Source organism: Astyanax mexicanus, chromosome 19, assembly GCF_023375975.1.
Source record: "Astyanax mexicanus isolate ESR-SI-001 chromosome 19, AstMex3_surface, whole genome shotgun sequence".
In the NCBI taxonomy this organism is placed as follows: Eukaryota; Metazoa; Chordata; class Actinopteri; order Characiformes; family Acestrorhamphidae; genus Astyanax; species Astyanax mexicanus.
The window spans coordinates 5586600-5611542 of record NC_064426.1 but is presented as its reverse complement, the minus strand read 5'-3'; the positions used below and the strand labels follow the sequence as shown (position 1 = coordinate 5611542).

Genomic DNA, 24943 nt, shown 5'->3' with positions numbered 1-24943 from the left:
TGATGCACCCTGAGCATGCAGGACAGCTTTGATTTCTTTCACTGCATTCCAAATGACTACCTATACAGTATATTGGTCAGCTGATGGTCAATAGTGCACTATTTCTGTAATAGGGAGCGATTGAGCGATTGATGGCTGTTTGTCCACTACACAAACTCTTCTGTGTTGCAACCTTTCATCATTTTTTTTTCTTTTGTCCACATCCAGGGAGGTTAGCTACAGGGCCGTTGGTTGTATATATCTTGATCATGTTGCGCATCATGGACAAAGGAACCTCAAGAGTCTATCTCTACAGATAAGTTTGTAACCTTGAGATATTTTTCCACAATTTTGTTGTTCTCTTTTGCTCATTCTGTTCTCATTGCTGAGTATGACACAGGGAGATGCACACTAAAAAGATTGAATTATTGAGTTATCTGGTTTCAGGTGTGATATTTACATTGTTCAAACCTGTTTCTTGCTAAATGTGAGATTAAACAAGCAAAACAATTCTTGATTATAAATTATTTACCCATTATTAAAAAGAAAAAGTACCCATGATTTGTAAGTTTTCAATGGAACAAGACACAGCCTCTGCCATTTTCTCTATTGGATGATGAACATGTAACGCCAATCATTGGTTCCCTACATCATTAAACCCTCCCACCAAGCAGTTTGTGGCCCCAAGTATGGTTAGCTAACATGCTGTAAGCGTTCAGGCTGAATTGTGGCCATGTGAAAAAGCCCCCAGAACAATTACCCTCCGTTCTCAGAACCATTCAGCCAAGAATTATGAAAAAGAGATCCAGTTCTGTTGCTGTCCAAATACTTAAAGCCCTGACTGTATCCATTCATACTGGATCGTATGAATGAAAATGGAAATAAAGTGAAGTATTTACCATAATGGCTTCAGGTCTTTGAAACAGGTGTCACGACTAGACAAGCCCATAATGATATGCTCCCACAAGTATTGGACCGCATCCAGAAGAACAGAACCCCCATCTATTGTTTAGAGCTGCTAACGGGCAGACGTGGCACAGGGAGCTCCAGTGGAAACGTGAATTGATTGAGCACATTAATATGAGCTGTGCTCAGCAGGGGCTTTGGCTTTTTAGTGAGAAAGAGGAAAATAATGGGGTGGGGAGTGCCGGCAGGTGGGCTAACCAAATTAGTTGTGAAAATCACGGCATGCTGCTCGGCGGAACACTTGTTACAGCTGTCTCACACACAGCTGGGTTTTTCTTCAGAACCCGTCAGGTATCCATGGGAACCCAATGTAGATGGCCTGATCTTTGGGGCGCCGCGTTCGGAGCCGGTGCTAGCGTATGTGTGAAGAATGTACAGTCCCCTCCAAAAGTATTGGAACAGTGAAGACAATGGCATTTTGAAATCAAAATAATACATATAAGAAGAAAAACCAATTCCAGGTATTTACATCTAGATTTGATACACAGTTCAGAAGATTCAGCACCTTTTTGGAACATCATGTGACTATCAGGTGTGTTTTGTTGCCCAGGTGTCTCCTGATACATTGAATACAATGGTGAAAAAAACATATATTTGATTGTACGGTACCACTTAACCCTTGTGTGGTGTTCGGGTCTGTGGGACCTGTTTTCATTTTTCATCAATTGATACTTTTTGTAACTCAAACTCATTGGCATTGGCTCATTTTTTGTGAAAAACATATATCAAAATAACATTTTCGATAAACACACACTGTACACCCCCCCATCCCCTACACATTTATATTACATACAGTATGTTTGGCCAAGGGCTAATAATCATTGCTTCATTTGTAAATTTGAAACTAAACAAATTGTCTACTCATATCTTGAGTTTAATTCATTTTCTTTTACATTTTATTAAAAAAAACTAATAAAAAAAGAGTAGCACTTTTTGAAAGAAATGTAACATAAGAAAGGTAAAGGGCAAATATTAACCATGTAAGCTGTTTATATTGCTTGCAATTTAGGTGAAGCAAGCATGTGTAAAGCATTTTAATGTAAAAATGCTTAATTTTGCTGAATTAAATACAAGTAACAAAGTAAACGAGTAACAAAAATATGAACACCACACAAGGGTTAATAAAATAAAATAAGACTACCTTCATAAAGGTTTTATAAATGGTTAATTAGATATATTATATTATATTATATTATATTATATTATATTATTGTATATTATATTATATTATATTATATTATATTATATTATATTATATTATGGTTATCTTGCATTCCAGCCCTGATTTTTGCTAAATTAAGCATTAATTAAGCATAAAATTGAGAACTATGAGTTTTGATGAGTTTTGATGAGTTATGATGGCGGTTATCAGCCTCATCCAACATTTATCCACTGAATCCCAACACAGATGAGCTGATCATTGAAGCATTGTGTTCAGAGCCGGTGTCAGTGCATGTGTGAGGAATGTGTTTGGTGGGATTGGTATCTGTTGGTGTATGCTGACATGATGCTACATATGACAAGAGTAGATTACTGGCTGAAATTCGGTCGCATGTGTTCTGATTGCGTATTGTTGCAGTCGTGTCCTAATCTCTTGATTTTTTAATCATGAGCTGTTCTTTACACTGTGTGAATGTTTCATGATGATAAATGGAGCCAAATAAATACTTCTCAATTCCTCACAATAAAGTCTGATTACATGAATTGACATCAAATTAGAAAGAGCCCATAATCCACACTTTTCTGGCATTATTACGTAACCATTTTTCAACCTTCAATTTAACATGCAGTTGCTGCTGTTCCAGCCATAACAGAAGCACCACCCAGCCGACAGATCCCCAACAGATTTGACCATTTGAGACATGGGCTCCACAAGACCTCTGAAGGCATCTACATCTGTGGTATCTGACCCTAAGAAATTAGCAGATAATCATTTAATGCTGCATTTAAATGCTTGTCAGAAGAACCCACTTTCCTCCTGAGAAGTAATTACCATCGTCACAACATGTTCAAGCGCTTTGTTGTCGGAGCGACATGAAAAATGGTGACCAGAAGGTTTGTTGCTTCTTGTCTTCTTCTTAAGGAAACCATAATAGAATAGTTGTCTGTTTGCTATAGGTAGAACAACAAATTTCATTATTGTTCTATATCAAATTAATTGCACATAAAATACAAATTAAAACAATGCAATTGCACAAACTGACGTTACAGCAGATGCACTGTTGGGAAAACAGTTTAAAAAAAATCATATTTACATTAATTCTGATTGCACATGAATGCAGTATAAGTCCTGCAAATCATGAGTTGGGACCTCCATTAAAATCAATGAGCCCTGGTTGCTAAATGTTGCTTCACAGTAGAACAGTAACGACTATCGTAACGACAGGAAAAGTACACCTTGCTCTGCTCAAAACACACAAAAGACATGTACTAGTTCTCTTAATTAATTGTATTAGCATGTCACTGGTATTTTTTTTTAAGAGCCAGGTACACTCTGACTCTGGCGAATTGCTATTTTAATGGTGCAGCTACCTGGACTTGTCCAACGCCTTCTCGTTAAAAGTTTGCATAGCTGCCAACAGACACGTGCTGTGGGTGTGTAACAAGTGGGGTTGAAAGCGTGTTTACTGCCAATTCACTGCCAAGATAGCAATAAACACCTGCCTGCTGACTTCTGCTTAGGTTGTATTCAGTCAGTGGCGCACATGAGTATTTCGTTGCCAAAACAGTAATATGACAGAAAAGTGCTGATAAACACTTTACAATGCAGCTGGATGACATGAAAATAGACTGGTGGTGGGTGTTAGATAGCAATGAGCATCGTGGCGGTGTAAGGTAGGAGGGAGATTTTGGCAAATCCAGTGAGATCTAGTGTACTTGGTAAAGGCAGAAATGTACTCATAATTCACTTAATTTGAAAGCTTTCATATTTTCCAGATCCTAATCAACAAATACTCAACAAATACTCAGTCATTAACTCTATTAATTCTATATTATTCTCTATTATCAATTTCATAATGACACCTAATCAAATGACTTAAATTGTATTTAGCTTTCCCCAGCTTTGTGGACACTCATTATTTCAGTTGTCCAAGTGTTAGGCAGCTGCTTAGAGGAGCCCATGATTCCTAAATGTTGGGACATGGTTTGATAACTCAAGAGTATTTATGTACGAAGCTTTGACATTACTGATGGCATTACTGATTTTTCCTGCCCTTTCCTAATGATGGTTATGAACAAACCAGAGCTCTAAAAAGCTCCTAAAATGCTCCTTTTCTTTTTCAACTCTAAAACCATACAAAACAGAAATAAAATCCTGGTCTTGCCAATAATGTTTAAAAGAAAGTGTCATCCTTTAATATTCATAAATATATATTACCTAAAACACACCTTTTTTAGATACCTGCAGGTTTGCAGTTTTTTCAGAACACCATTTTACAAAGTTTTCTCTTCAGATGTCTTTCAGTCACAAGGCTTAATTTATTTTTTCTGAACAGATTCTTCAGCTACGGATGCCTTACTCTGAACAAATTAAGTCTCTTTGGGGAGCTGAATTGAACAAATAATTGATCCCAGGTGAGGTATAAGACAGAGCTTTGAAGCAGAGTCTGGAGGAAGAGTGGAGAGACACACAGTCCAAACTGCTTTAGGTCTAACGTAAAGTTTCCACCAATCAGTGATGGTTTGGAGAGACATGTCATCTGCTGGTGTTGATCCACTGTGTTTTATTATCAAGTCTAAAGTCAGTGCATTTTTGTTTTCCCACAAAATCTTACTTCAGCACTTCATGCTTCCCTCTGCTGACAACTTTTATAGAGATGCAGATTTCATTTTCCAGCAGGACTTGGCACACTGCCCACACTGCCTTAAATACTAATTGGTCTTATATAATATTCAAATTTTCTGAGATTCTGACTTTTGGGTTTTCATTGGCTGTAAGCCATAATCATCAACAATAAAAAAAATAAACACTTGTGTGTCACTCTGTGTTTAATACATCTATATAATATATGAGTTTCACATTTTGAACTGAATTACTGAAATAAAAAGTATCTTTTCAATGATATTCAAATTCATTTTTTGAAATGCACCTGCATTACACTATACAACTTTGGGAAAATAAAAAGGAGATCACTTAAAAATGATGAGTTTCTTTGATTTTACCAAATTTAAAACCTTTGGAATATAATCAAGAGAAAAATTGATGATGATGAACTGTTTGAATTTCTGCACCAGGAGTAAAGGCATTAAGTTATCCAAAAGCAGTGTGTAAGACTGGTGGAGGAGAACATGATGCCAAGATGCATGAACAATTTGATTAAAAACCAGGGTTATTCCACCAAATATTGATTTCTAAACTCTTAAAACTGTATGAATATGAACTTGTTTTCTTTGCATTATGTTTTTAGTTATTTCAGCCATTTCTCATTTTCTGCAAATAAATGCTCTAAATGCCAATATTTTTATTTGGAATTTGGGAGAAATGTTGTCTGTAGTTTATAGAATAAAACAACAATGTTCATTTTACTCAAACATAAACCTATAAATAGCAAAATCAGAGAAACTGATTCAAAAACTGAAGTGGTCTCTTAATTTTTTCCAGAGCTGTATTTCCCAATGTTTGTGGACTCATCTACACAGTCAGCTTCTTCCAAGTTCCACTTATTGCTAAAACAAATGTGCAAAAGCAGACACACAGCCTGTCTAATCCCTGTAGAGAAGTACTGCCATTAGAAAAGAACAGAAGGACACTTTAAAGCAGATAAACAAGAACTTATAAAGCGCCCCAGCATTGAGCTGTGGAGCAGTGGAACTGTGATCCATCCATTTGCTCTAATGTTTCCAAAGATTGGTAATGAGTGTTGCTAATGAGCAGCAATGATAGTCAGACATCTATCAGAGGTTATATCCTTATTACCATCTTCACTAACTGATCTGTTGCTCATTATTAGTGTTTTCCAATTGCCAATTAATTAAAACCTCCTCTGTTTCAAACCGATACTGCACATGACTTTATCCTGATATGACCTAATCCCCTTTCACACTGTCAGAAAGTGTGAACATCTTCATATAAGGATACTGGATACTATATGGACTAAAGTGTTGAGACATGTGCATTGAGACCTTTGGTTTATTTCTTATAAAATCAAGTGTATTAAAAAGCACAGAGTTTATCCTATTGCTTTTATACAAATGTGTGACTTACTGTACTGTTAGGACTACATATAATATTAAACACTAATACTTTAAATTAAGGCTTTGATTGCTATTGGGTTTATTTGTCCCACAAAATTACACAACATATGAATAATATGAACACTTCAATAGCAGAAAAAAACAGCTGAAGAATGTAAACAATAGACCTTAAAAGGAGAAATATGCTTTAATACAACTTTAGCATGGCTTTTTTTTTTTAATAGTTCCATAAAACACTATAAATGGACCTAAAATACTCAACATTTAAGTATTCAAAATATATCTATTTCAAAAGCTCTATTTCACAAGTAAGACAAAGTTGTAATATTAATTCACAATATGTTATTCTTGAAGCCATTAGAGGCATTGTAGTATTAAAATCAGCCACAACTCCCTTATTTCTCCAGTTAAATAATAAATCAAATAAAGTTTGCAGTAAAATTATCCATTGAGCAACAGTATTAATATATTTAAAAGGGCTAAAGTTACTGCTCTTGAGTTCCATGGTGTTGAATGTACTGATTCTGGGCTCATCTGGGGGACGTGAAAAACTTTTTTCCGAGCTGTGGATTGATTTCGCAATTCCATTCTTCTCTTTTCCAAGTGAAGGCCTGCTGTTTGCTGTTGCTTTTCTATTTATCCCGAATAAAACATATTGCAAGGAACAGCAGCAGGAGCTCCTTAGATAAAGTGCTGTTCTCACAGAATGAGACAAGCATTTGAATCCACAGAGCTAAGCTAGACTGAAACAGAAACATGAACTGGGACAACATTTCTGGACTAGTCTGTGTACTTACATGTATGTAATAGTGTGTGTGATAAGTTGAGTATAAACTTATCCAACAGCTATTGTCTAGTATGTAATTAGGGCTGATTGAGGACACACACATTTTTACACATGTGTAAGTACACTTGCTCTATTACATGTGTAAGTACACTCACCCTGGTACACATGTGTACTTAGACAAGTCAAAATTAACATTAATACACGTGTAATTACATAAACTGTTCCTCGGTAGTTAATCTGTAACAATGTGTACTTCATCAGTAGTTACACTGTAGTTACATGGATTGTTACTGTGTAACTACATAGTACTTAGGGACACTTATTATAAAGTGGGACCGCATTTTTTCTTCCTTTAATCATTATGGGACAACATTCTGACTCTCTTGTAGATTATGTCATCAAGCATTGTACTTTTTTGTAATTTAATGTAAACGTAAATTGTTAAAATATATAAAAAGCACTTTTATTGTTGAAACATTACACTTTATCACAAACTGGGTATCCAGTAGACAGATCCACTTTGTTTCTGGTCCTGAAGTCTGCGCTGCAAACAAACTCAATGAAGGCAGTCTGAGACTGACACTTGGTCTGGGGGAAGGATGCAGGTTTACCACATGAATAGGCTTAAGTCTAAAGGGAAGGGAATTGAATCACTGAACCCATGCTTTTTACAGTCAGAAGCTGAATGCATTCATTATAATAGGCTGTCCACAAACACTTGAACAGAATCAGAAGTGCAGATCACTGACTGTGTCCACACTGTATCTCTCAGGCTCATCAATCTAATGAAGTATCAGACCCAAGCCTGATTTTCTGTGGGATTTCTTGAGTACACTTTTCAATCATCATTATTTTCTAAGCGCTCACATCTGGACATGCATGGAGACGTTGACTGAGGGAAATGTATCCAGGCGTGGCAGAGCGGATCGTTATTATTCTAGTGCTGGAGTCAATTTTACTTCTGAAGACGAAGGTACTCTAGATAAACCGCAGCTGATGATGATGCTCTGAGTGTGTTCTGTGCTTTAATGTGGCATGGTGCTCCAACAGGCTTCCCTTCAATGATCTCATTACCAGCTCAAACTACTGTTAAGTGCAATTATTTCATTATTCATGAAAGCTTTCTGGCTTTCTGAGGAGATCCACTTGCGGAAGGAACAGAAGAGTCAAAGTAAAATAAGTGACAAAATCAGGAGTTTCCAAAACGTTCTCTGTCCAATGGTGGAGTCTGACTTTGTGTCATTTCATTTACCACCCCATATAAGAAAATAGAAAATTAATACTACAGAATTCTACCTAAACCATGTAAATCCAAGAAATGTGTAATGTAGTGAAACTGGAGAAGATTAGATACATGAGATATGGTTCAATCCAAAAATTCTATATGGTTATGGGCCTCCCTTTTCATATGTTCAAAATACAAAATTTAAGAGACCAAGTTTCTGAATCAGTTTCTCTGAACATTGTTGTTTTAATTATATAACCTTTATTCTATGACCTGTTTTAAAGTTTGAAGATGTAGGAAAAATAGTTACAAGTATTTTTTTTTGTAAAAAAAAAAAAACCTTCTCCTGCTTGCTTTAATTAGAGTAATCAACATATAATATGAAAATTGTTCATCTCACATATTGGCAAAATTGCAAAAACTAAACTGAAACAAAATTGTAATGTTATGTTTAAATTATGTTATGTTATGTAAAACTATTGTGTTTTATATGTTGGTGTTTCAAAAGGAATAAAGTAGTGATATATATATATATATATATATATATATTTCTTTTTTTTTTGGGGGGGGGGGGGGATTTGTGAATTATACTTATCGATTATCCCATTACCTGTTAGAGGTAAGGAACATCATTGCACTAAATATTGATAGAATAATTAGTAATGGAGTTAGTAATGAAATATTAACACTGCTTGTAAGGTTTTTTTTTAATCTTTTGAATAATTAAAAGTGCACCGGGTCAAACTGACCCTAGAAGACCTTTGCTGTTCCTGACAAATGAACATAACAGGAGGGTTATTTATGCATAAAGTTGAACAAATCAGACCAATTTGTTTACTCAGCCATTTAAATCGCTAATATATTACAGAAAGAAAGTAATTAAAACCTCTGAACTAGGATTAACATACAGTAACAGTCAAACGTTTGGACACACCTTGAATTCACTAGTTTTTTTTTTTCATTATTTTTAAATCTTCTGCACTGTAGATTAATACTAAGCTCATTGGAAATATTTAATAAACATAAAAAGGTGTTAAACAAACCAGAATATGTTTTATATTTTAGATTCTTTAAACTAGCACCTCTTGCTTAGATTAGACAGTTTTGCACATCTTGGCTGGATTTTCTTCGTCAGCTTTATGAGGTAGAGTCACCTGGAATTCCAGTGTTTCAGTTAACAGCTGTGCTGCTGAACTCATAAAGAGTTAATTACTTGTTGAATTTCTTGCCTCTTAATAAAATGTTTGAGAGCATCAGTTGTAAAGTAGTGAAGAGGTAGAGTTACAGGTATACAGTGAATAGTGAATATTTGAGTAATGTTGTAATCAGTATTATGGCAAGAATTACACAAGTAACTAAAGAAAAATATGTACATTAGGAAACGAAGGTCAGTCAGTCTGAAAAAGTTCAAAAACTTACAAGACCATCAAAAATTATATAATGAAACTGGTTCTAATCAGAGAAACAGTTACATCTGTTGAGTTACCAGCCTCAGAAGCCGCAAGTTACCAGCTCACCAGATAAGAGCACCTAAATGCTTCTTCACAGAGTGTTTTGGTTTGTTTAACATTTTTAAGTTACTACATGATTCCTTATGTGTTTCATCATAGTCTGAATGACTTCAGTATTCATTTACAATGTAAGAAATAATTATTATTATCGCTGTCATACAAAAATAGTCTCTTTTTGTTGATTTTTACTTTTTCACAAAATGCTGTTTATTGTCAGTTGTTCTTGATATTATGTCCAGATTTTATAATGAATGGACCAATAGAAAAGCAGCAATAAAATGCATTATCTATTACAAATTTAAAGAAAAGAAATAAAGCAGCTCTTACTCAGTATCTGCCTCTGAGAGTCTGTGAAGTTTCTTCCATTCCTGAATGGATTCATAAACGGCCAGCACTGGTTCTGAACTGCATAAAAAATTATAAAAGAACTTAAACACAAACTTATAAATATATATTATATAATAAATCATTTCTATCACACAGACAGTGAAGAGACTTACGGTTGCAGGTCCTCCACAGTCCAGAGTGTGAGCTGAGAGGAACAGAGGAGTTGGTGTCTCTTTTAGAGGTGTCAATAATGTACCAGAAATCCGTCCCAATGGCCAGAATCAGACACACGAAGCTCAGGACCCCGAAAGAGGCCACAGACACAGCCAGCCCCCCCAGAGTGAGCTTCATCCTCAGAGCTGAGGGTCTCCTGTGGGCTCCAGGCTGAGTACAGAACAGCAGTGAGAGCAGCTGGAGCGCCTGTGTGAGTGTGTGAGGGTGTGTGTGTGTGTGGCTGGTGTGTGTGTGAGGGTCTTTACTGCAGTGTGGGGTTGTGAACAGGAGGCGGCAGTGTGCTCTATTAACAGACCACTATAAATGATCCTCTCTCTCTATCTTTCTCCCCCACTCTGTATTTCTCTATTCATCCCTCCGCTTTTTATGTTCTCCCTCTCTTTCTCTTTCTCTCTATCAATATCCCTCGCTCTCTGTTTCTCCCATTACTCACTTGCTCTCTATCTAACCATACCTCCCTTCTCTCTCTGTCTATCTCTCTTTTTCTTTGGCCCTATCTTTCGCTACCTTTTTCTCTATTTCTCAATATCCCTCACTATATCTTTCTTCCACACTCTGTCTTTCTCTATTGTCCCTGCAGTTCTTGTTCTATCTCCCTCTCTCTCTCTCTCTCTCTCAATATCCCTCGCTCTCTGTTTCTCACCTGCATTCTTTATCCTTGCCTCTCTTTCTCTCTCTCTCTTTCTCCCCACTCTGTATTTCTCTATTCATCCCTCTGCTTTTTATGTTCTCCCTCTCTTTCTCTTTCTCTCTGTCAATATCCCTCGCTCTTTATTTCTCCCATTCCGTACTTGCTCTCTATCTAACCATACCTCTCTATGTCTTTATTTCTCTCTCTGTCTATCTCTCTCTCTCTCTGCCCCATCTTACCTTTTTCTCTATATCTCAGTCTTTCAATATATCTCAAGTCCCTCACTATTTCTCTCTCTTTTCCCTTTTCTTTCCTCTTTCCCTTTGTCCTATTCTCCATCTCTCTGTTTCTCTCCTCATCTTCACTATATCTCTCATTCTTCTCTCTATTTCTCTCTGCCTGTTTGTTTCTCTATATGCTTTCCACCTTCTTTTCACTTCCCCTCTTTTTTCTCTCTCTCTCTCTCTCTCTCTCTGTTTTTTACTCAGTCTATCTGACACTTCTCTTTCTTCTTCTTCTATTCCACTTTCTCAACATTCTCTCTCTCTCTTTTCTTTCTCTACCATTATTCCATCTCCTTGTTTTTTTCTTTCTCTCTCTACATATCCGTCCTCTTCTTGCTCTCTCTTTCTCACTCTTTCTCAATATCACTCATTCTCTGTTTACCTTACTGTCTTTCTCCACCTTTAAATCTCCCCCCTCCCTCTGTCTCTATGTTTCTATCATCAGTCACCCCCACTTTGTCTAAGCTTATCTCTTCTGCTCTTCCCACTCTCTCGCTCTCTCTCTCTTACACACACTATCTCTCTTTTTCATTGCTCTGCTTCTCTCTTTCTTCATCTTTATGTATCGCTCCCCTTCTCACACTCCCTCTCTCTCACACACTTTCACTCTTAATATCCCTCATTCCTGCTCACTCTGTTCTCTCCTTAGTCTCTCCCAATCAGTCTTACACACCTCTCTTCACCACATCTATAGCACCACCAGTCAGTTGTGCTTTGCGCAGCTGGATTTAAGGCATGTCGGTGTGTCTTTGCTCTTCCTTTCCTGGGGCAGTCCTGATGAGAGCCAGTTTCATCATAACATTTTTAATGGTCTTTGCGACTGAAAAATGAAGATGCTTGAAGAAGTTCTTGAAATGTTTCGGATTGACTGACCTTCATTTCTTTCGTATTTCGTTTTCTTTAATTAGTTGAGAGTTCTTCTCATAATCTGGATTAGAACTCAAAATAGAGCTATTCACTGTATACCAACTGTACCTCTTCACAACTTTACAACTGATGCTCTCAAACTAATTAAAAGGCAAGAAATTCAGTACAGCTGTTACCTGAAAACCAATCCAGGTGACTCCACCTCATAAAGCTGACTGAGAAAATCCAGCCAAGAAAAAAAGATAAAAAGAAAATGCTCAGTATTAAAAAAAATACTAATGACAATATTGCAGATATTAGATGCTACACATGTATATACTAGTGCATCTCAAAAAATCTGAATATCATTGAAAAAAAATCATATTAATGGCACTCCTATTACTTTCTGTTACTGGAACTCATTGCTATTTCTGGCACTTATTAATATTACTTTTTATGTTTTGAGTAACAGGAATTAAAGTAATAGGAATGGGATTTAGCATATAATTAGCAAAAACATAGCATAGCAAAAGATAGTTAATAGCATGAGGAGACTATGCACATTTTAGTTATTTTACCAAAATTAGTATTTTAAAAATAAATAAAAATTAAACTAGTTAACTGGACAGAGTGTTGAGATGTTGAGTGTTGAGCTCCTCAGTCATAGTTAAAATAAGATCAAATACACAGAAAAGCAAATGAGGGAACTTAATTTATTTATTTATTTTCTCCATAATCTTAAGAAGAACCAACTGATGTCACTTCCTGTTGTAAATGTGACTTGTAGAATGTGCCAGATGTTTCAGATGGGGTAATGTGTTATGGTATCAGGACGGTGTGAAACCCAGGGACACAACAAAAATGTGTATTTTAACACAAATATGATTAATTTATTATGAAAAATATATTTTTAAGCATATATGGCATTTGAAATCTCACAACAATGCAAACAAATACATCTCTTTAGAGAGTGGGGACACGTAACAGATGCTATTTTTTTATTATTATTATTTTATTATTTATTAATGTTTTTAATTACATATCTTACTTTTCAATTAAGTCATGGTACAATACATTACGACTAATAATCTTTCCTGGGGACAGAAATGGTACCATTCGGTGGAATGGCCCATAGACATATACAGTATATTGCGTTGAGGGCTCCACAGCAGGTGCAGGAGGAACCAGGACAGGCGGAACTATTGTGCAGAGCGTCATGACTCACACGGTAATCTTTTTTTCCGGGCGCGCTGAATCTGGCTACGCTAGCTCTGTTTCTAAAAGCCTATCGGTGAAGTTTCGAGCTGATTTTAAGGTACAGAAAGAGAAGCTTGAGTTAAGAAAGGAGTTGTGCTTTATTGTCCTCCTCTCCAGCGGGTGGAGAGAGGGCTGAATAAGCTGGAGTTGAGCTGCAGAGCGGAGATTTCATCGGGATAAGGGGGTGTGTCTCCTCTAGCTTTAGCCAGCTAACCTCACTGACTTTAACCCTAAAGCTGATTAATGACTGATTATACAGCGAAAATAATTACTGAGCTACCGAAAAAGAGTTCAGAGTATCCACAGAAATGTGCTGTTATTCCAGTAAAGAATAAATAAAAGTAGTTAACTAAAGCTGGGTAACAGAAAGCAGCTCGAGTAGCGTTAATAACCTTTCAGGTAGGTGTAGGTTAGGTCAGTGTGTCTCTGATACAGGTGGCCGATACTACCGCTGTTATTTTAGATTCGGTACCAAATAATACCGTGTATAATATACCGATACTGATATGAAAATTTGTCCTGTACATGAAACAGAAAAAACAAACAAACAAAACAAACACAAATCTTCTGAAAGCCAGGAAATGGTCAGTATTAAAAAATAAAATCGTTGTGTTTTTCAGTATGTTACATACACACACTTTCAGAGCCCCCAAAGTAAAAAACATTATAGTTAAAAGATAATAAATAAAGAAAGTAAAGGATGCAGCTCTGGAAATGAATTATACAATTGAGGAAATGTTTTTAGCAAATTGAGAGAACAATTTATTTAATCATAGAATGAATAGTAATGTTGAGGCAACAATTCCTTACATATGGAAAACATAATTTATTGAATTGAGATTTTTCTAACCTAATTAATCACATATTGTTAGACCTAGGGAAATATTAATTATATTAATGGAGCCATTTATTCATATGAATAAACTTTTTTATATTATATTATTTTATATTATTGCCAGTAGGACAAATCTGAGCCAGTGATTGGGTAGCATATAGTGGCTAATTGCTTTCATTAGAACCTTGCTGACCTCACATACAGCTGAAAAAAGGGTAACTAAAGTGCTGTTGCCAGTTACATCTCTATTAGTACACTTTTCTGTATAGATGTTACACATTTATTACCTAAATTTACTACATCATCATTATCTGCACAGCTACCCTTTTAGATACAGTGTTTTCCCACTGCCGATGCCGATATAGGATATTACACGTGTGTATATATTTGCTAATGCAGATATACATATTTATTACTTACAAAGAGCCTAGACACCCCATTATAACTTTATAAATAAATGCAATATCTACCTGCCTTGTATTGTAGCTTTTAACTAACTTTATATAAACAATATAATGAAAAGTTGTTTTGTTTTTTGTTTTTTTTTTTACATTTTTTTTTCTATTGAAAGAAATAAAAATATTTGTTTTTAAATATCTTAAATCAATGGATTTTAGAAGCATGCCTAGTGTTGGACAGTTGTAATAGCATAGCCAGTATCGTTTGGTCCTTTTGGCATACAGTATAAATGGCAGCAAATATCAGTTTGAAATATCGAACAAATCTAGGCATTGGTCAGATGCCAATGAGTCTAGAAAATGCAATTATCGGCGGATACAGTTATAATTAGATACAGATATTGTTGTGCAACCCAAAATATAATGTGTATTTTTTTCATTTTATTAGTTTGGAACATGCTATCAGCTTATGGCTATGCAGGAAAAGAAAGCAAGATGTGTATTCAGGTGCATCTCAAAAAAGTAAATCATTGAAAAGTTACTATATTTCAGTAATTTATTCAAAATGTGAAATGTATACTGTATATTATATAGATGTATTACACACAGAGTGATCTACTTTAAGCATTTATTAATTTTATCATTGATGATTATGACTTCCATACTTAATAAAAACCCAAAAGTCAGTATTTCAGAAAGTAAGCATAATATATAAGACCAATTGGTACTTTTAACAGTGTGAGCAGTGTGCAGAGTCCTGCTGGAAAATGAAATCCGCATCTCTATAAAAGTTGTCAGTAGCAGAGGTTCAGCATGAAGTGCTGTAAGATTTTGTGGGAAAACAAAACTGCACTGACTTTAGACTTGATAATAAAACACAGTGGATCAACACCAGCAGATGACATGCCTCTTCAAAACCACTATTAGCAGTAGAGTGTGCTAGTTTAATTTCCTGTAAACCCTTAATTTCCTGTTAACCATGAAAAAGCCCTATTTTTTAAAAGTATTTGTTCTCTAGGTCATGCACAAAAACATCTGTGTCCACTGTTATGTTAGAATGCCAGCTGCCCTTTAGCTTGTGTACGGTAGTCTTTTCATGATGAATTGACTATAGGATAGGTCCATATTGATTTTAATAAAGGTTAATTCTGTCTTTATTTTTATTTCAGAGATCTAAGTGCCATTGTCTATCCGTCTAAATCAGTGATATACCTTTTGTATTTGCTTGTTTTCAGGAACAGTGGGCGGAGAAAGGACATACAGGGGTGGCCATGGACCAGGTCACCTTCCAGAGTGACACAGTGCTCTCAGATGTGCACATTTTGCTGCCAAATGTTCGTCACCTCATGGTTCGACTCAATAGCGTAGGACAGCCAGGTAAGGGGTGGGTGGGTTCACATGATAGTCTGGTCTGGCCATTCATGTATCAGTTTTTGTATTTTATTATTATTTTACTGTCCACTGTGGGTGGTAATGCCTTCTATAAGGAATTCCTGGTATGCACATGATGCGGTGGACGTTAAATACTAAAATCTCTGAACATTTTAATTAGAGGTACTGAATATTTATACGGACAATTATGCATAATAACCAAAAACATAGACATAGACAAACATAGTTTTTTCCCTCTATGGCTGTTGCCTATGGATGGCTGTGGCATCACCAAGAATCTTCCTTTGACAGCACCTTTGCATCTTGGGAGCACAAATACTTTTTTTTTCTTTCTTAATTTTTTATATCTAAATAATCGTAAAGGACATGCCCTGCACATGCATTTCTGGACAAGCTGCAATATTCAGAACCACAAATATGACTGTCATATGAATGTCATATATGTCATTACACAGTTGTCGTATGCATTTTCTTGTCTGCTTCAACAGAGTTACACAGTGCAGTTAGCAGTGTGCTGAGCTTTAGGCTGAAAGAAATAGAGATGCTTTTCTCTCTATTGTAATGGAACTAATGCAACTTATGATTATTTTGGTATTTTGGTAGTCGACTAATCTGACGATTATTTTTTTGATTAATCAATTAGTCAGCGATTATTTCTGCAATCTCTAAAAACGATAGAAACAGCAGAACATGAAATTTAAATGGCATTTAGATGTCTGAATGTGGTTTAAACATGAAAAGTACTGATATTTAGTAATTAAAAATGTAATCTCTTGTGTTTTGGGCATTTTTGGAAACACAAACTAAGTTGAGGGTAAACTGTGTGAGTGAGCTGTTTACCCATCTCCCATTGCGCTTCTGTCACCAGCACTCTGTGTAATGCGGTACTGTTACAAATTACTGATTAGTTGACATTGAAATTTGTAGTTGACAAATTTTAAAAATCGACATTGTCGATTATATCGACTAATCGTTACAGCCCTACATGTTGTTGAAACACAATGTTTTGTTAAGGGAAAATTTTCTATGCTTCCTGTTGTTGTTTTTATGCTTCAAGAGAGCTTCTTTTTTTTCCCGCCACCCCTTCTCTTTGGAGGAGTAATAAAGCTTTATTAGTGTTTATACAGAGTTATAGTTTCTGTGGTCATTATGCATATAATAGAAAGATAATAATATAAGCAAAATACCAGGCAAAAAAGGAGGAGTGAATATAAAGAAACCCTCAGAAATTAGGGGGAAAAAGATGGAAAATATAGCAAAAAAGACAAATATTAATGAACATCAACAAAGAAAGCAGAACAGCTACGAAGTAGTACGTTTTTGTACTGTATGTGGAAATAAATAGAGAATAAAGAGAGAAAAGATGTATAAAGGACAAGAGGGAATAAAGATAAGTATCTGCTCAATCTGTGTGTAAAAAAGACTTGTGTCATCTGCTTAATGCGAACGTTACATTATTAATGCTACTACTGTGTCTAATAACCCCAGTCATGCTTGTTGCTTAATTCCAGTCTGCTTTGTTTTCCTTTATGTCACATTTGAGTTCAGCTGCTGCTGCGCTAATGAAGGCTAGACCGCTAGACATATTGCGCCTGTTCAGCTTTATGTCTTACCAGAGCGGTAACACTTCCTATGAAGCCTGTATTCATAATGCATTATGAGTGTATTTATAATGCGTTATATGACATACATAATGCCTTATAATGACTGTAATAAGCTTGTATAATAACTCATAAGCGCTTACAATGACATTCATAACACATTATAAGCTACAAGTATAAGGATTTATAAAGCCAGGGTTTATAATGCCTTATAATGTCTGTTCATAAGAACGTTGAACATACTAATGTTGTAATGCACTATAACACATATATGGTATATTCTAGTATCACAAGTTATAATACATTATAATGTGCATCTTTAATTTTTAAATTAAAGTACATAACACATTATAAAGCATTATATACAGTCATTACAGGCTTTAAGTGAAGTGAGTTTTTTATATGCCTTTTACATGTAAATTTTACTATGCCTTAATGTAATGCCTCATAGAGCATTATAAGTGCTCTTTACTGGCTTTAAGTGAAGTGTGTTTTGGTAATGCTATTATACTTAAAGAATATTCGCTTGAATTAAAAAAAACTTACAAAGCATTATAAGTGCTCTTCACTGGCTTTAAGTGAAGTGAGAAACGCACATAGATTCACAGAATGGATTCACAAACAAGACATACAACTCATTCAAAAACAAACGATTCAAAAACATAATTTATGTCATTGTAAGCGCTTATGAGTTATTATACAAGCTTATTACAGTCATTATAAGGCATTATGTATGTCATATAACGCATTATAAATACACTCATAATGCATTATGAATACAGGCTTCATAGGAAGTGTTACCGGAATTTTTAATGATGTACTAGTCACAGCTATAGGTTAATGTTTTCCCAGAGTGCTTTTTGTAGAGCTTCTTATACTTTAAATCACACTTAAATTGGGTTCAACTCACTTAATTTTAGCTGATTTTTGTTTTTTAAAGCTTAGGAAAGAATTAAGTTCCCCAAGGTTGATGTGTACACCACATCTCATATTCCACTTCTATCACAGTTAGACAGCTTCATAATTGAGTGACAACAGCTATTAACATAAGAAATCAGATATTGCTGTGCACGTTTCCTCTGCAAGCTGGATTCAATCACAGTTAAATCAGTTTGTTTGAAGATCCGCAGCTCTAAAGCTATCTGCATTTCTTCACTGCGGTATCATTAATGCTGTTAGAGAGCATATTTGCTCAACCCCCTTGATGGCGTGAACTCTGTGATGGAGCTGTTGGTATGTAATTATGTTAAGCCGTATATAGCAACATGATTCCAGGTTGCTGTCGCTCCTCGTCTTCATCTCCAGAGGAATTTGATTGCATGAAGCACCTCAGGAAGAGTCGGATGAGTACAGTATTAGTCCTGTTAAGGTTGTGGGTGGGTGGGAGACATGAGCTCATTATTGGCCATGAATGTCATAAGAGTACAGGCATCTTTAATAGAAACTTGAACTAGAAAGGGGTTGTGGCCAAGACATTAAGGAAGCGGTCCAAAAAGCTTAAGGTCAGCTTTGCTGAGTTCATTTACATCTTGCTTTGATGTGCGTTTGTCTTGTTGGGATCATTGCCATACCATGGGATCATTGCCATACCATGGGATCATTGCCATACCATGGGATCATTGCCATACAAGTGCTGCCACTATGATCAGAAGATCACTGGTTTGAATCCTGTCCATGTAGCTTGCCATCAGGGACTGGAGCCCTGAGAGAGAGCACAATTGGCCTTGCTCATCACTCCAAAGGGTGATGTCGATCAGCACAAGGCGCCTGTGATCTGCTGTATCAGAACTGGTGGAGTCTGACTTCATATGTATTGGAGGAGGCATGTGCTAGTCTTCACCCTCCTGGTGTTGGGGCATCACGAAAGAATTAGAAATAAAATTGTAAAGAAAAAAAAAAAAAAGAAAGAATTACAATTCTTGGAAATTTTGGATATTTGTGCCCAAATCTATCGAATTTGTGCTTAAATGAAAATTTGTGCTCACCCAATAAATCGGACTGTTATGAATAGATAAAACGTAATTTTTAATCTTTTGTTCACATTTTATAAGTATTATGGTGTGTTTTTTATACATACTATGAGAGTTTTATCACTTTTTTTACTGTAAATAATCGAAATGTATCGTCTTGCTGACAGTATCGCAACATATATATCGCAATATATTGAATTATAACCATTGTATCAGGGTGATACATATAATGTCACCAAGTTCTTGCCAGTACACGGCCCTGATTCAGATGGGAATATTGGGAATGCTTTCTGCAGCAGACATTTCAGGCTTTAATAACATTATAAGTCTCTGTAAGTCCCGGCTTCTTTAGAACAGACACTATCTGTCATGGGGCGCCTCACTTCTCTGTAATTAACTCGTGACTCTCCTGACACTGGTTCTGCCGCTGCGATGCTGCTGCTGCTGAACGAGTGTCTGCGCCAGAAACCTAATAAAACTCACACTCAACCAACTCACACCTTCCATTTATATAGAAAATATATTATAAAGCAATGGATTTCTCTTCCAGGAATGAGATAAGAGAACCCACTAGTGGGAAAAGTGTTACAACAGTAAAAGGGATAGCAAGCAGATCTGAAATCAGGCGTATTGATCAGTGCTACTTTCACTAATCTTTATCTTTTCTTTCTTTTTCTTTCCAGTCTTTGTGTCGAAATTTAGGATTCTGCGCGAAAAGGAGCAGGAGGAAGTTCAGGAATCTGAGAAAAGCAGTTTCCTGGATGACGATGGAGACCTAGATGTGGTAAGGCAGCCCAAAAACTTGGCGTGTGATCGCGAGAAGGTTCACCCCGTCATTCTTAGCCAGGGTGGAGGGACCACCAGTGATGAAGAGGAAGATGAGGGAGATGAGGAAGAGTGTGCAAAGGACATCAAGATTGGTCAGATTTCTTTGCTATTTGTCGTCCCATTAGCCTTCAGAGGGTTTAATAAGATGATTTTACTTTAACTTTAGTAAGTAAGTGCTGTATACAGTTTATTGGATATATATGTGTATATTTATGATTTTATGTATATGCCATTTAGAGCATTTATTTGCAGAAAAAATGAGAAATGGTAATAACAACAAAAGTTTTAACAGATTAGAAATCAATATTTGGTGAAATAACCCTGGTTTTTAATCACAGTTGTTTTCATGCATCTTGGCATCATGTTCCCCTCCTCCACCAGTCTTACACACTGCTTTTGGATAACTTTATGCTGCTTTACTCCTGGTGCAAAAATGAAAGTAGTTCAGCTTGGTTTGATGGCTTGTGATCATCCATCTTCCTCTTGATTATATTCCGTAGTAGGGGTGTGACGAGACACTCATCTCACGAGACGAGACGAGACACGATACTGGGTTCATGAGAATGAGACGAGACGAGATTTTTAAAAATGTAAAAAAAAAAAAAAAAATACGAATAAAAAAATTAAAAAGTTTCTCTCACAAATTGAGTGTATAAAAATAGACAAAATAGAAACAATAAGAATTATAAATAACTTTTAATAACCATTAATAACCATTTCCAAGTCACTAGCAATTATGTGTGCTGTAATTGTAATATAGCTCACCGTAGCTCTAGACGTCCAAACATCGGTTGTTATGGCGATGCTTTCTGCCTCTTTTAGACTCTGTTTAATCACAGCCTTGGTCTCTTTGTAAGGATTCAGGACCACCTTGCGTGCAAAATGCGCTTGTGTTGTTATGGTGTATTCGGTTCCAAAGTGTGGAGGAGTCGTCTGAACCCTTTATTTTCTATAACTGAAAAAAGTCTCATTGTATAGTATTAGCCGCGGTGTACGGCACAATCTTCTTACAGTATTTATATATGGTTTGTGTCTTGTTGGTCACTCTGTTATCGTTTAATGTTTCCATTGGAGCCAAAATGCAGCCAGACGTACAATTTAAACGTAGCGGGAGCATCCTATATGAGAGCCCGAATTTTCCTCTTCTGCTGTGGGGTGCTCTGACTGCTCACCCGATTGCTGCGGGGTTGCCAGATCTCTCTTAAAAAGTCCACGCTAAACTGTTTTTTTTTCTCGCGAGACAGGTTTAAGCTTAATGAGAAAAATGGCACGAGATCTCGTCACACCCCTATACAATAGTTTAAAAAATATATATTTTTTAATTTGGTAATATCAAGGAAACTCATAATTCTTAAGTAATCTCTAATTTATATTTAATTTGCACAGTGGTATAAAAAAGTTGGGGCACCCCTGATCATTTTCATAATTTTTCTTTATAAATCATAGGTTTTCGGATCAGCAATATATCAAATAGCAGATGAACACAGTGATATTTAAGAAGTAAAATGAAGGATTTACAGGAAGTGTTCAATAATTCTTTAAAGAAAACTAGGCAGGTGCATAAATTTGGGCATCATATTGGTTTTATTGATTTTAACACCTTTAGCACTAATAATTGGAACACTAAATTTGTTGGGTAAGCTCATTGACCCTTGACCTACATACACAGGTGAATCCAATTATGAGAAAGGGTTAAGGTTGCCAAATGCAAGTTTTTTTAAAGACACTTAACACAACTGTAACTTAACGCAAATGTAATGTAATTCACTACTTAGTAACACTCCATTAGATTTGAATATAAGCTCGCAGATGCTTTTTATAGCCAGTTATGAGTATTCCTGGTCTCATGTTAGTAATTTCAGACTCAATCTCGTCCTTTGCAGAACATTTCTAGCTGTGTGATATTTTTAGATCATCTTGCTCACACACTATTATTAACATCTGTGATCGAGACCCTCTCACACATTCACATGGTTCCTCAGGTGTGAGAGTGTGAGTGTGAGAGTGACCTTAGGTTTGCACCACCCGTGGGTGTATGGATATTTTGTCCCACCCCTAGATTATTTTATATGCTATATATATATGCTATAGCTTAATATAGAAAAGTATTTTTAGTTGATTTATTTAATATTTCAACTACAACTGCAAGTCAGAAAAGCTGGGACAGTCTGGATGTGATATGATATGATCTTTTCCATGGGTACCATGTTTTTTTAAACTAGACTATGGGAGAAGTGGGTATTTGTACTGGACTATGCGCAGTCCTGACCTGTCGCTGATAAAGGAATGTGTTGAAGAAATGTGGTACATTACATTACATTACATTAAATTTGGCAGACGCTTTTGTCCAAAGCGACTTACAATAGTCAAGTACAATGTAAAATAAGTTTAAAGGAAAAACATCTTTGGATAGGGATAAAAGGAGGACAAAGGGGAATAATAGGATAGAGGAGTGAAGGAGGGGAAGAAGGAAATGAGGTTAGAAGTAGTTAGTTTGTTAGAGGTGTTAGGAGAGTAAGAGCTCTTTGAAGAGCTCTGTCTTCAGGAGTTTATTAAAGATAGTGAGAGATTCTCCTGATCTGGTAGTAGAAGGTAGTTTGTTCCACCATTGTGGAACTCTGTATGAGAACAGTCTGGATTGCTTTGTGTGAATGTTTGTTTGGTGAAGTGAGGCGACGTTCATTGGAGGAGCGCAGCGGCCGGGAGGTAGCGTAAGCCTTCAGGAGCGAGTGCAGGTAGGAAGGAGCCTGTTCTGACATCACCTTGTAGGCGATTGTAAGAGTTTTGAATTTGATGCAAGCATCAACTGGTAGCCAATGGAGCTCAATGAGCAGCGGGGTGACATGTGCCCGTTTTGGCACATAATTTATATTAATATCGTTTTTTTTTTTGTAAAATCCTTTAATTTTCCCCAAAAATCGACAGTCAGGTATTAAGGAGCAGTAAAGCCACTCCACCGAACTACAGCATTTAAAAGGAGTTTCATTAAAGTTTCTCCAGGATTATGGCTGGGTGCAGCAGCATTAGCATTAGCAGCTAACCGCAGCACTAGCTTTTTCACCATTCAGAGGTGAGTATATTGGACTGTAGTCTGTGTGTTTACAGTATTAAAACAAGCTGATAGTGCCCTGTCTTACCGGAACACTCAGGGTTCCTCAGTGTAGCGCTGTCGGGCGAAATTTCCTAACAGTAAGAATTTTCTCACCCAATAAATTATTGTAAACAAATAAAAAATTATATTAACATCCAGCACTCAATAGACTTTGAAAGATTATATATCTACAATGTAAATAGTCATAATTGACTATTTACATTGTAGATTCTCACTGAAGGCATCAAAACTATGAATGAACACGTGTGGCGTTTTATACTTAACAAAAGGTGAAATAACAAAAAATATATATATTCTAGTTTTTTTTTTAAATAGCCACCCTTTGCTCTGATTACTGCTTTGCACACTCTTGGCATCATTCTCTCTATGAGCTTCAAGAGGTGGCCACCTGAAATGGAAAGTTTTCCAACAGTCTTGAAGAAAGGAGTTCCCAGAGGTGTTTATTAGCACTTGTTGCTCCTTTGCCTTCTTCACTCTGTGCTCCAGCTCACCCTAAAACCATCTGGATTGGGTTCAGGTCCGGTGACTGTGGAGGTTCAGCTCATTTTTTTTTTGTTAAGTACATAAAACTCCACATGTGTTCATTCATAGTTTTGATGCTTCAGTGAGAATCTACAATGTAAATAGTCATGAAAATAAAGAAAACGCATTGAAAAAGAGAAGGTGTGTCCAAACTTTTGGCCTGTACTGTATATACATGTATATATATATATATATATATATATATATATATATATATATATATATATATATATATAGAGAGAGAGAGAGACAGAGAGAGAGAGAGAGAGAGAGAGAGAGAGAGAGAGAGAGAGAGAGAGAGAGTTACGATTTGGTTCTTAGTTCTTAGTTCAATTGTCAGTTATGAGCCATTATGACCTTTTTGTTTTTTTACATTTTTTACAATATCAGAATCAATAGCATCTACAAATCATTAAAATAATCACAAACGACACTATATATATTTAAAATTCATAGTTTTGAGTCGTAGTTCATGTAGAAATGGTTGGCTAAAGGCCAGATCTATTTCTGTAGCCATTGCTGAATAATTTAGTTCATGATAAAATTTAAAGTGTCATTTTAAGTCATGCAGGGCATCTTTCCCAGAAACAGATTAAATCTAGGTTTAGTTCTGGGCTAAATCAGGCCCTCTATTAAAGAAATTCTGTTTAGTCTAGGACTGGGTTCCTCTGTGGCTCTTAGATTGTTTTCTGGATAAAAGGTATTTCAGTTCATTTCAGATACTTACTATTGTTTATCATATATATACTCCACACAGAGCACACGATGGCTACGCCGCTGGATGATGTCGGAAAGCAAGTAAGTGCACACGCCTCCATTTATCTGTGGTTTAACGGCCCGCTCAGCTCCATTTTCTGATGTGATTTTGTCTGTGTTCTGCAGATCTGGCGGGGAGCGTTCCTGCTGTCTGATTTCATCCTCTCGCACCCGGACGTTTTTAGAGAAGCGACGGTTTTGGAGCTGGGAGCAGGAACCGGCCTAACGAGCATCATCATGGCAAGCGTCGCCAAAAAGGTGTACTGCACAGGTACATGATTGTTTA

At 36.2% G+C, this 24943-nt stretch overlaps 2 protein-coding genes across 2 annotated transcripts in view; one reads left to right on the top strand and one right to left on the bottom strand.

Annotated features, from left to right (window-relative positions):
* The window catches only part of LOC103047471 (transmembrane protein 114), a 28768-nt gene extending 18225 nt beyond the window's left edge, over positions 1-10543 (bottom strand). The window contains exons 1-2 of the mRNA XM_007245546.4: positions 10165-10543; positions 9992-10069 (exon numbers count right to left, since the gene is read on the bottom strand). Of these exons, the coding sequence (XP_007245608.1) occupies positions 9992-10069; positions 10165-10342 (256 nt within the window). The 5' untranslated portion in view covers positions 10343-10543. The remainder of the gene's footprint in view (positions 1-9991; positions 10070-10164) is intronic.
* A 2764-nt stretch (positions 10544-13307) lies between these two features.
* mettl22 (methyltransferase 22, Kin17 lysine) overlaps positions 13308-24943 on the top strand; it is a 28671-nt gene continuing 17035 nt past the window's right edge. The window contains exons 1-5 of the mRNA XM_049467924.1: positions 13308-13827; positions 15712-15853; positions 20123-20359; positions 24659-24699; positions 24784-24928. Coding sequence (XP_049323881.1) covers positions 13750-13827; positions 15712-15853; positions 20123-20359; positions 24659-24699; positions 24784-24928 — 643 coding nt within the window. The 5' untranslated portion in view covers positions 13308-13749. The remainder of the gene's footprint in view (positions 13828-15711; positions 15854-20122; positions 20360-24658; positions 24700-24783; positions 24929-24943) is intronic.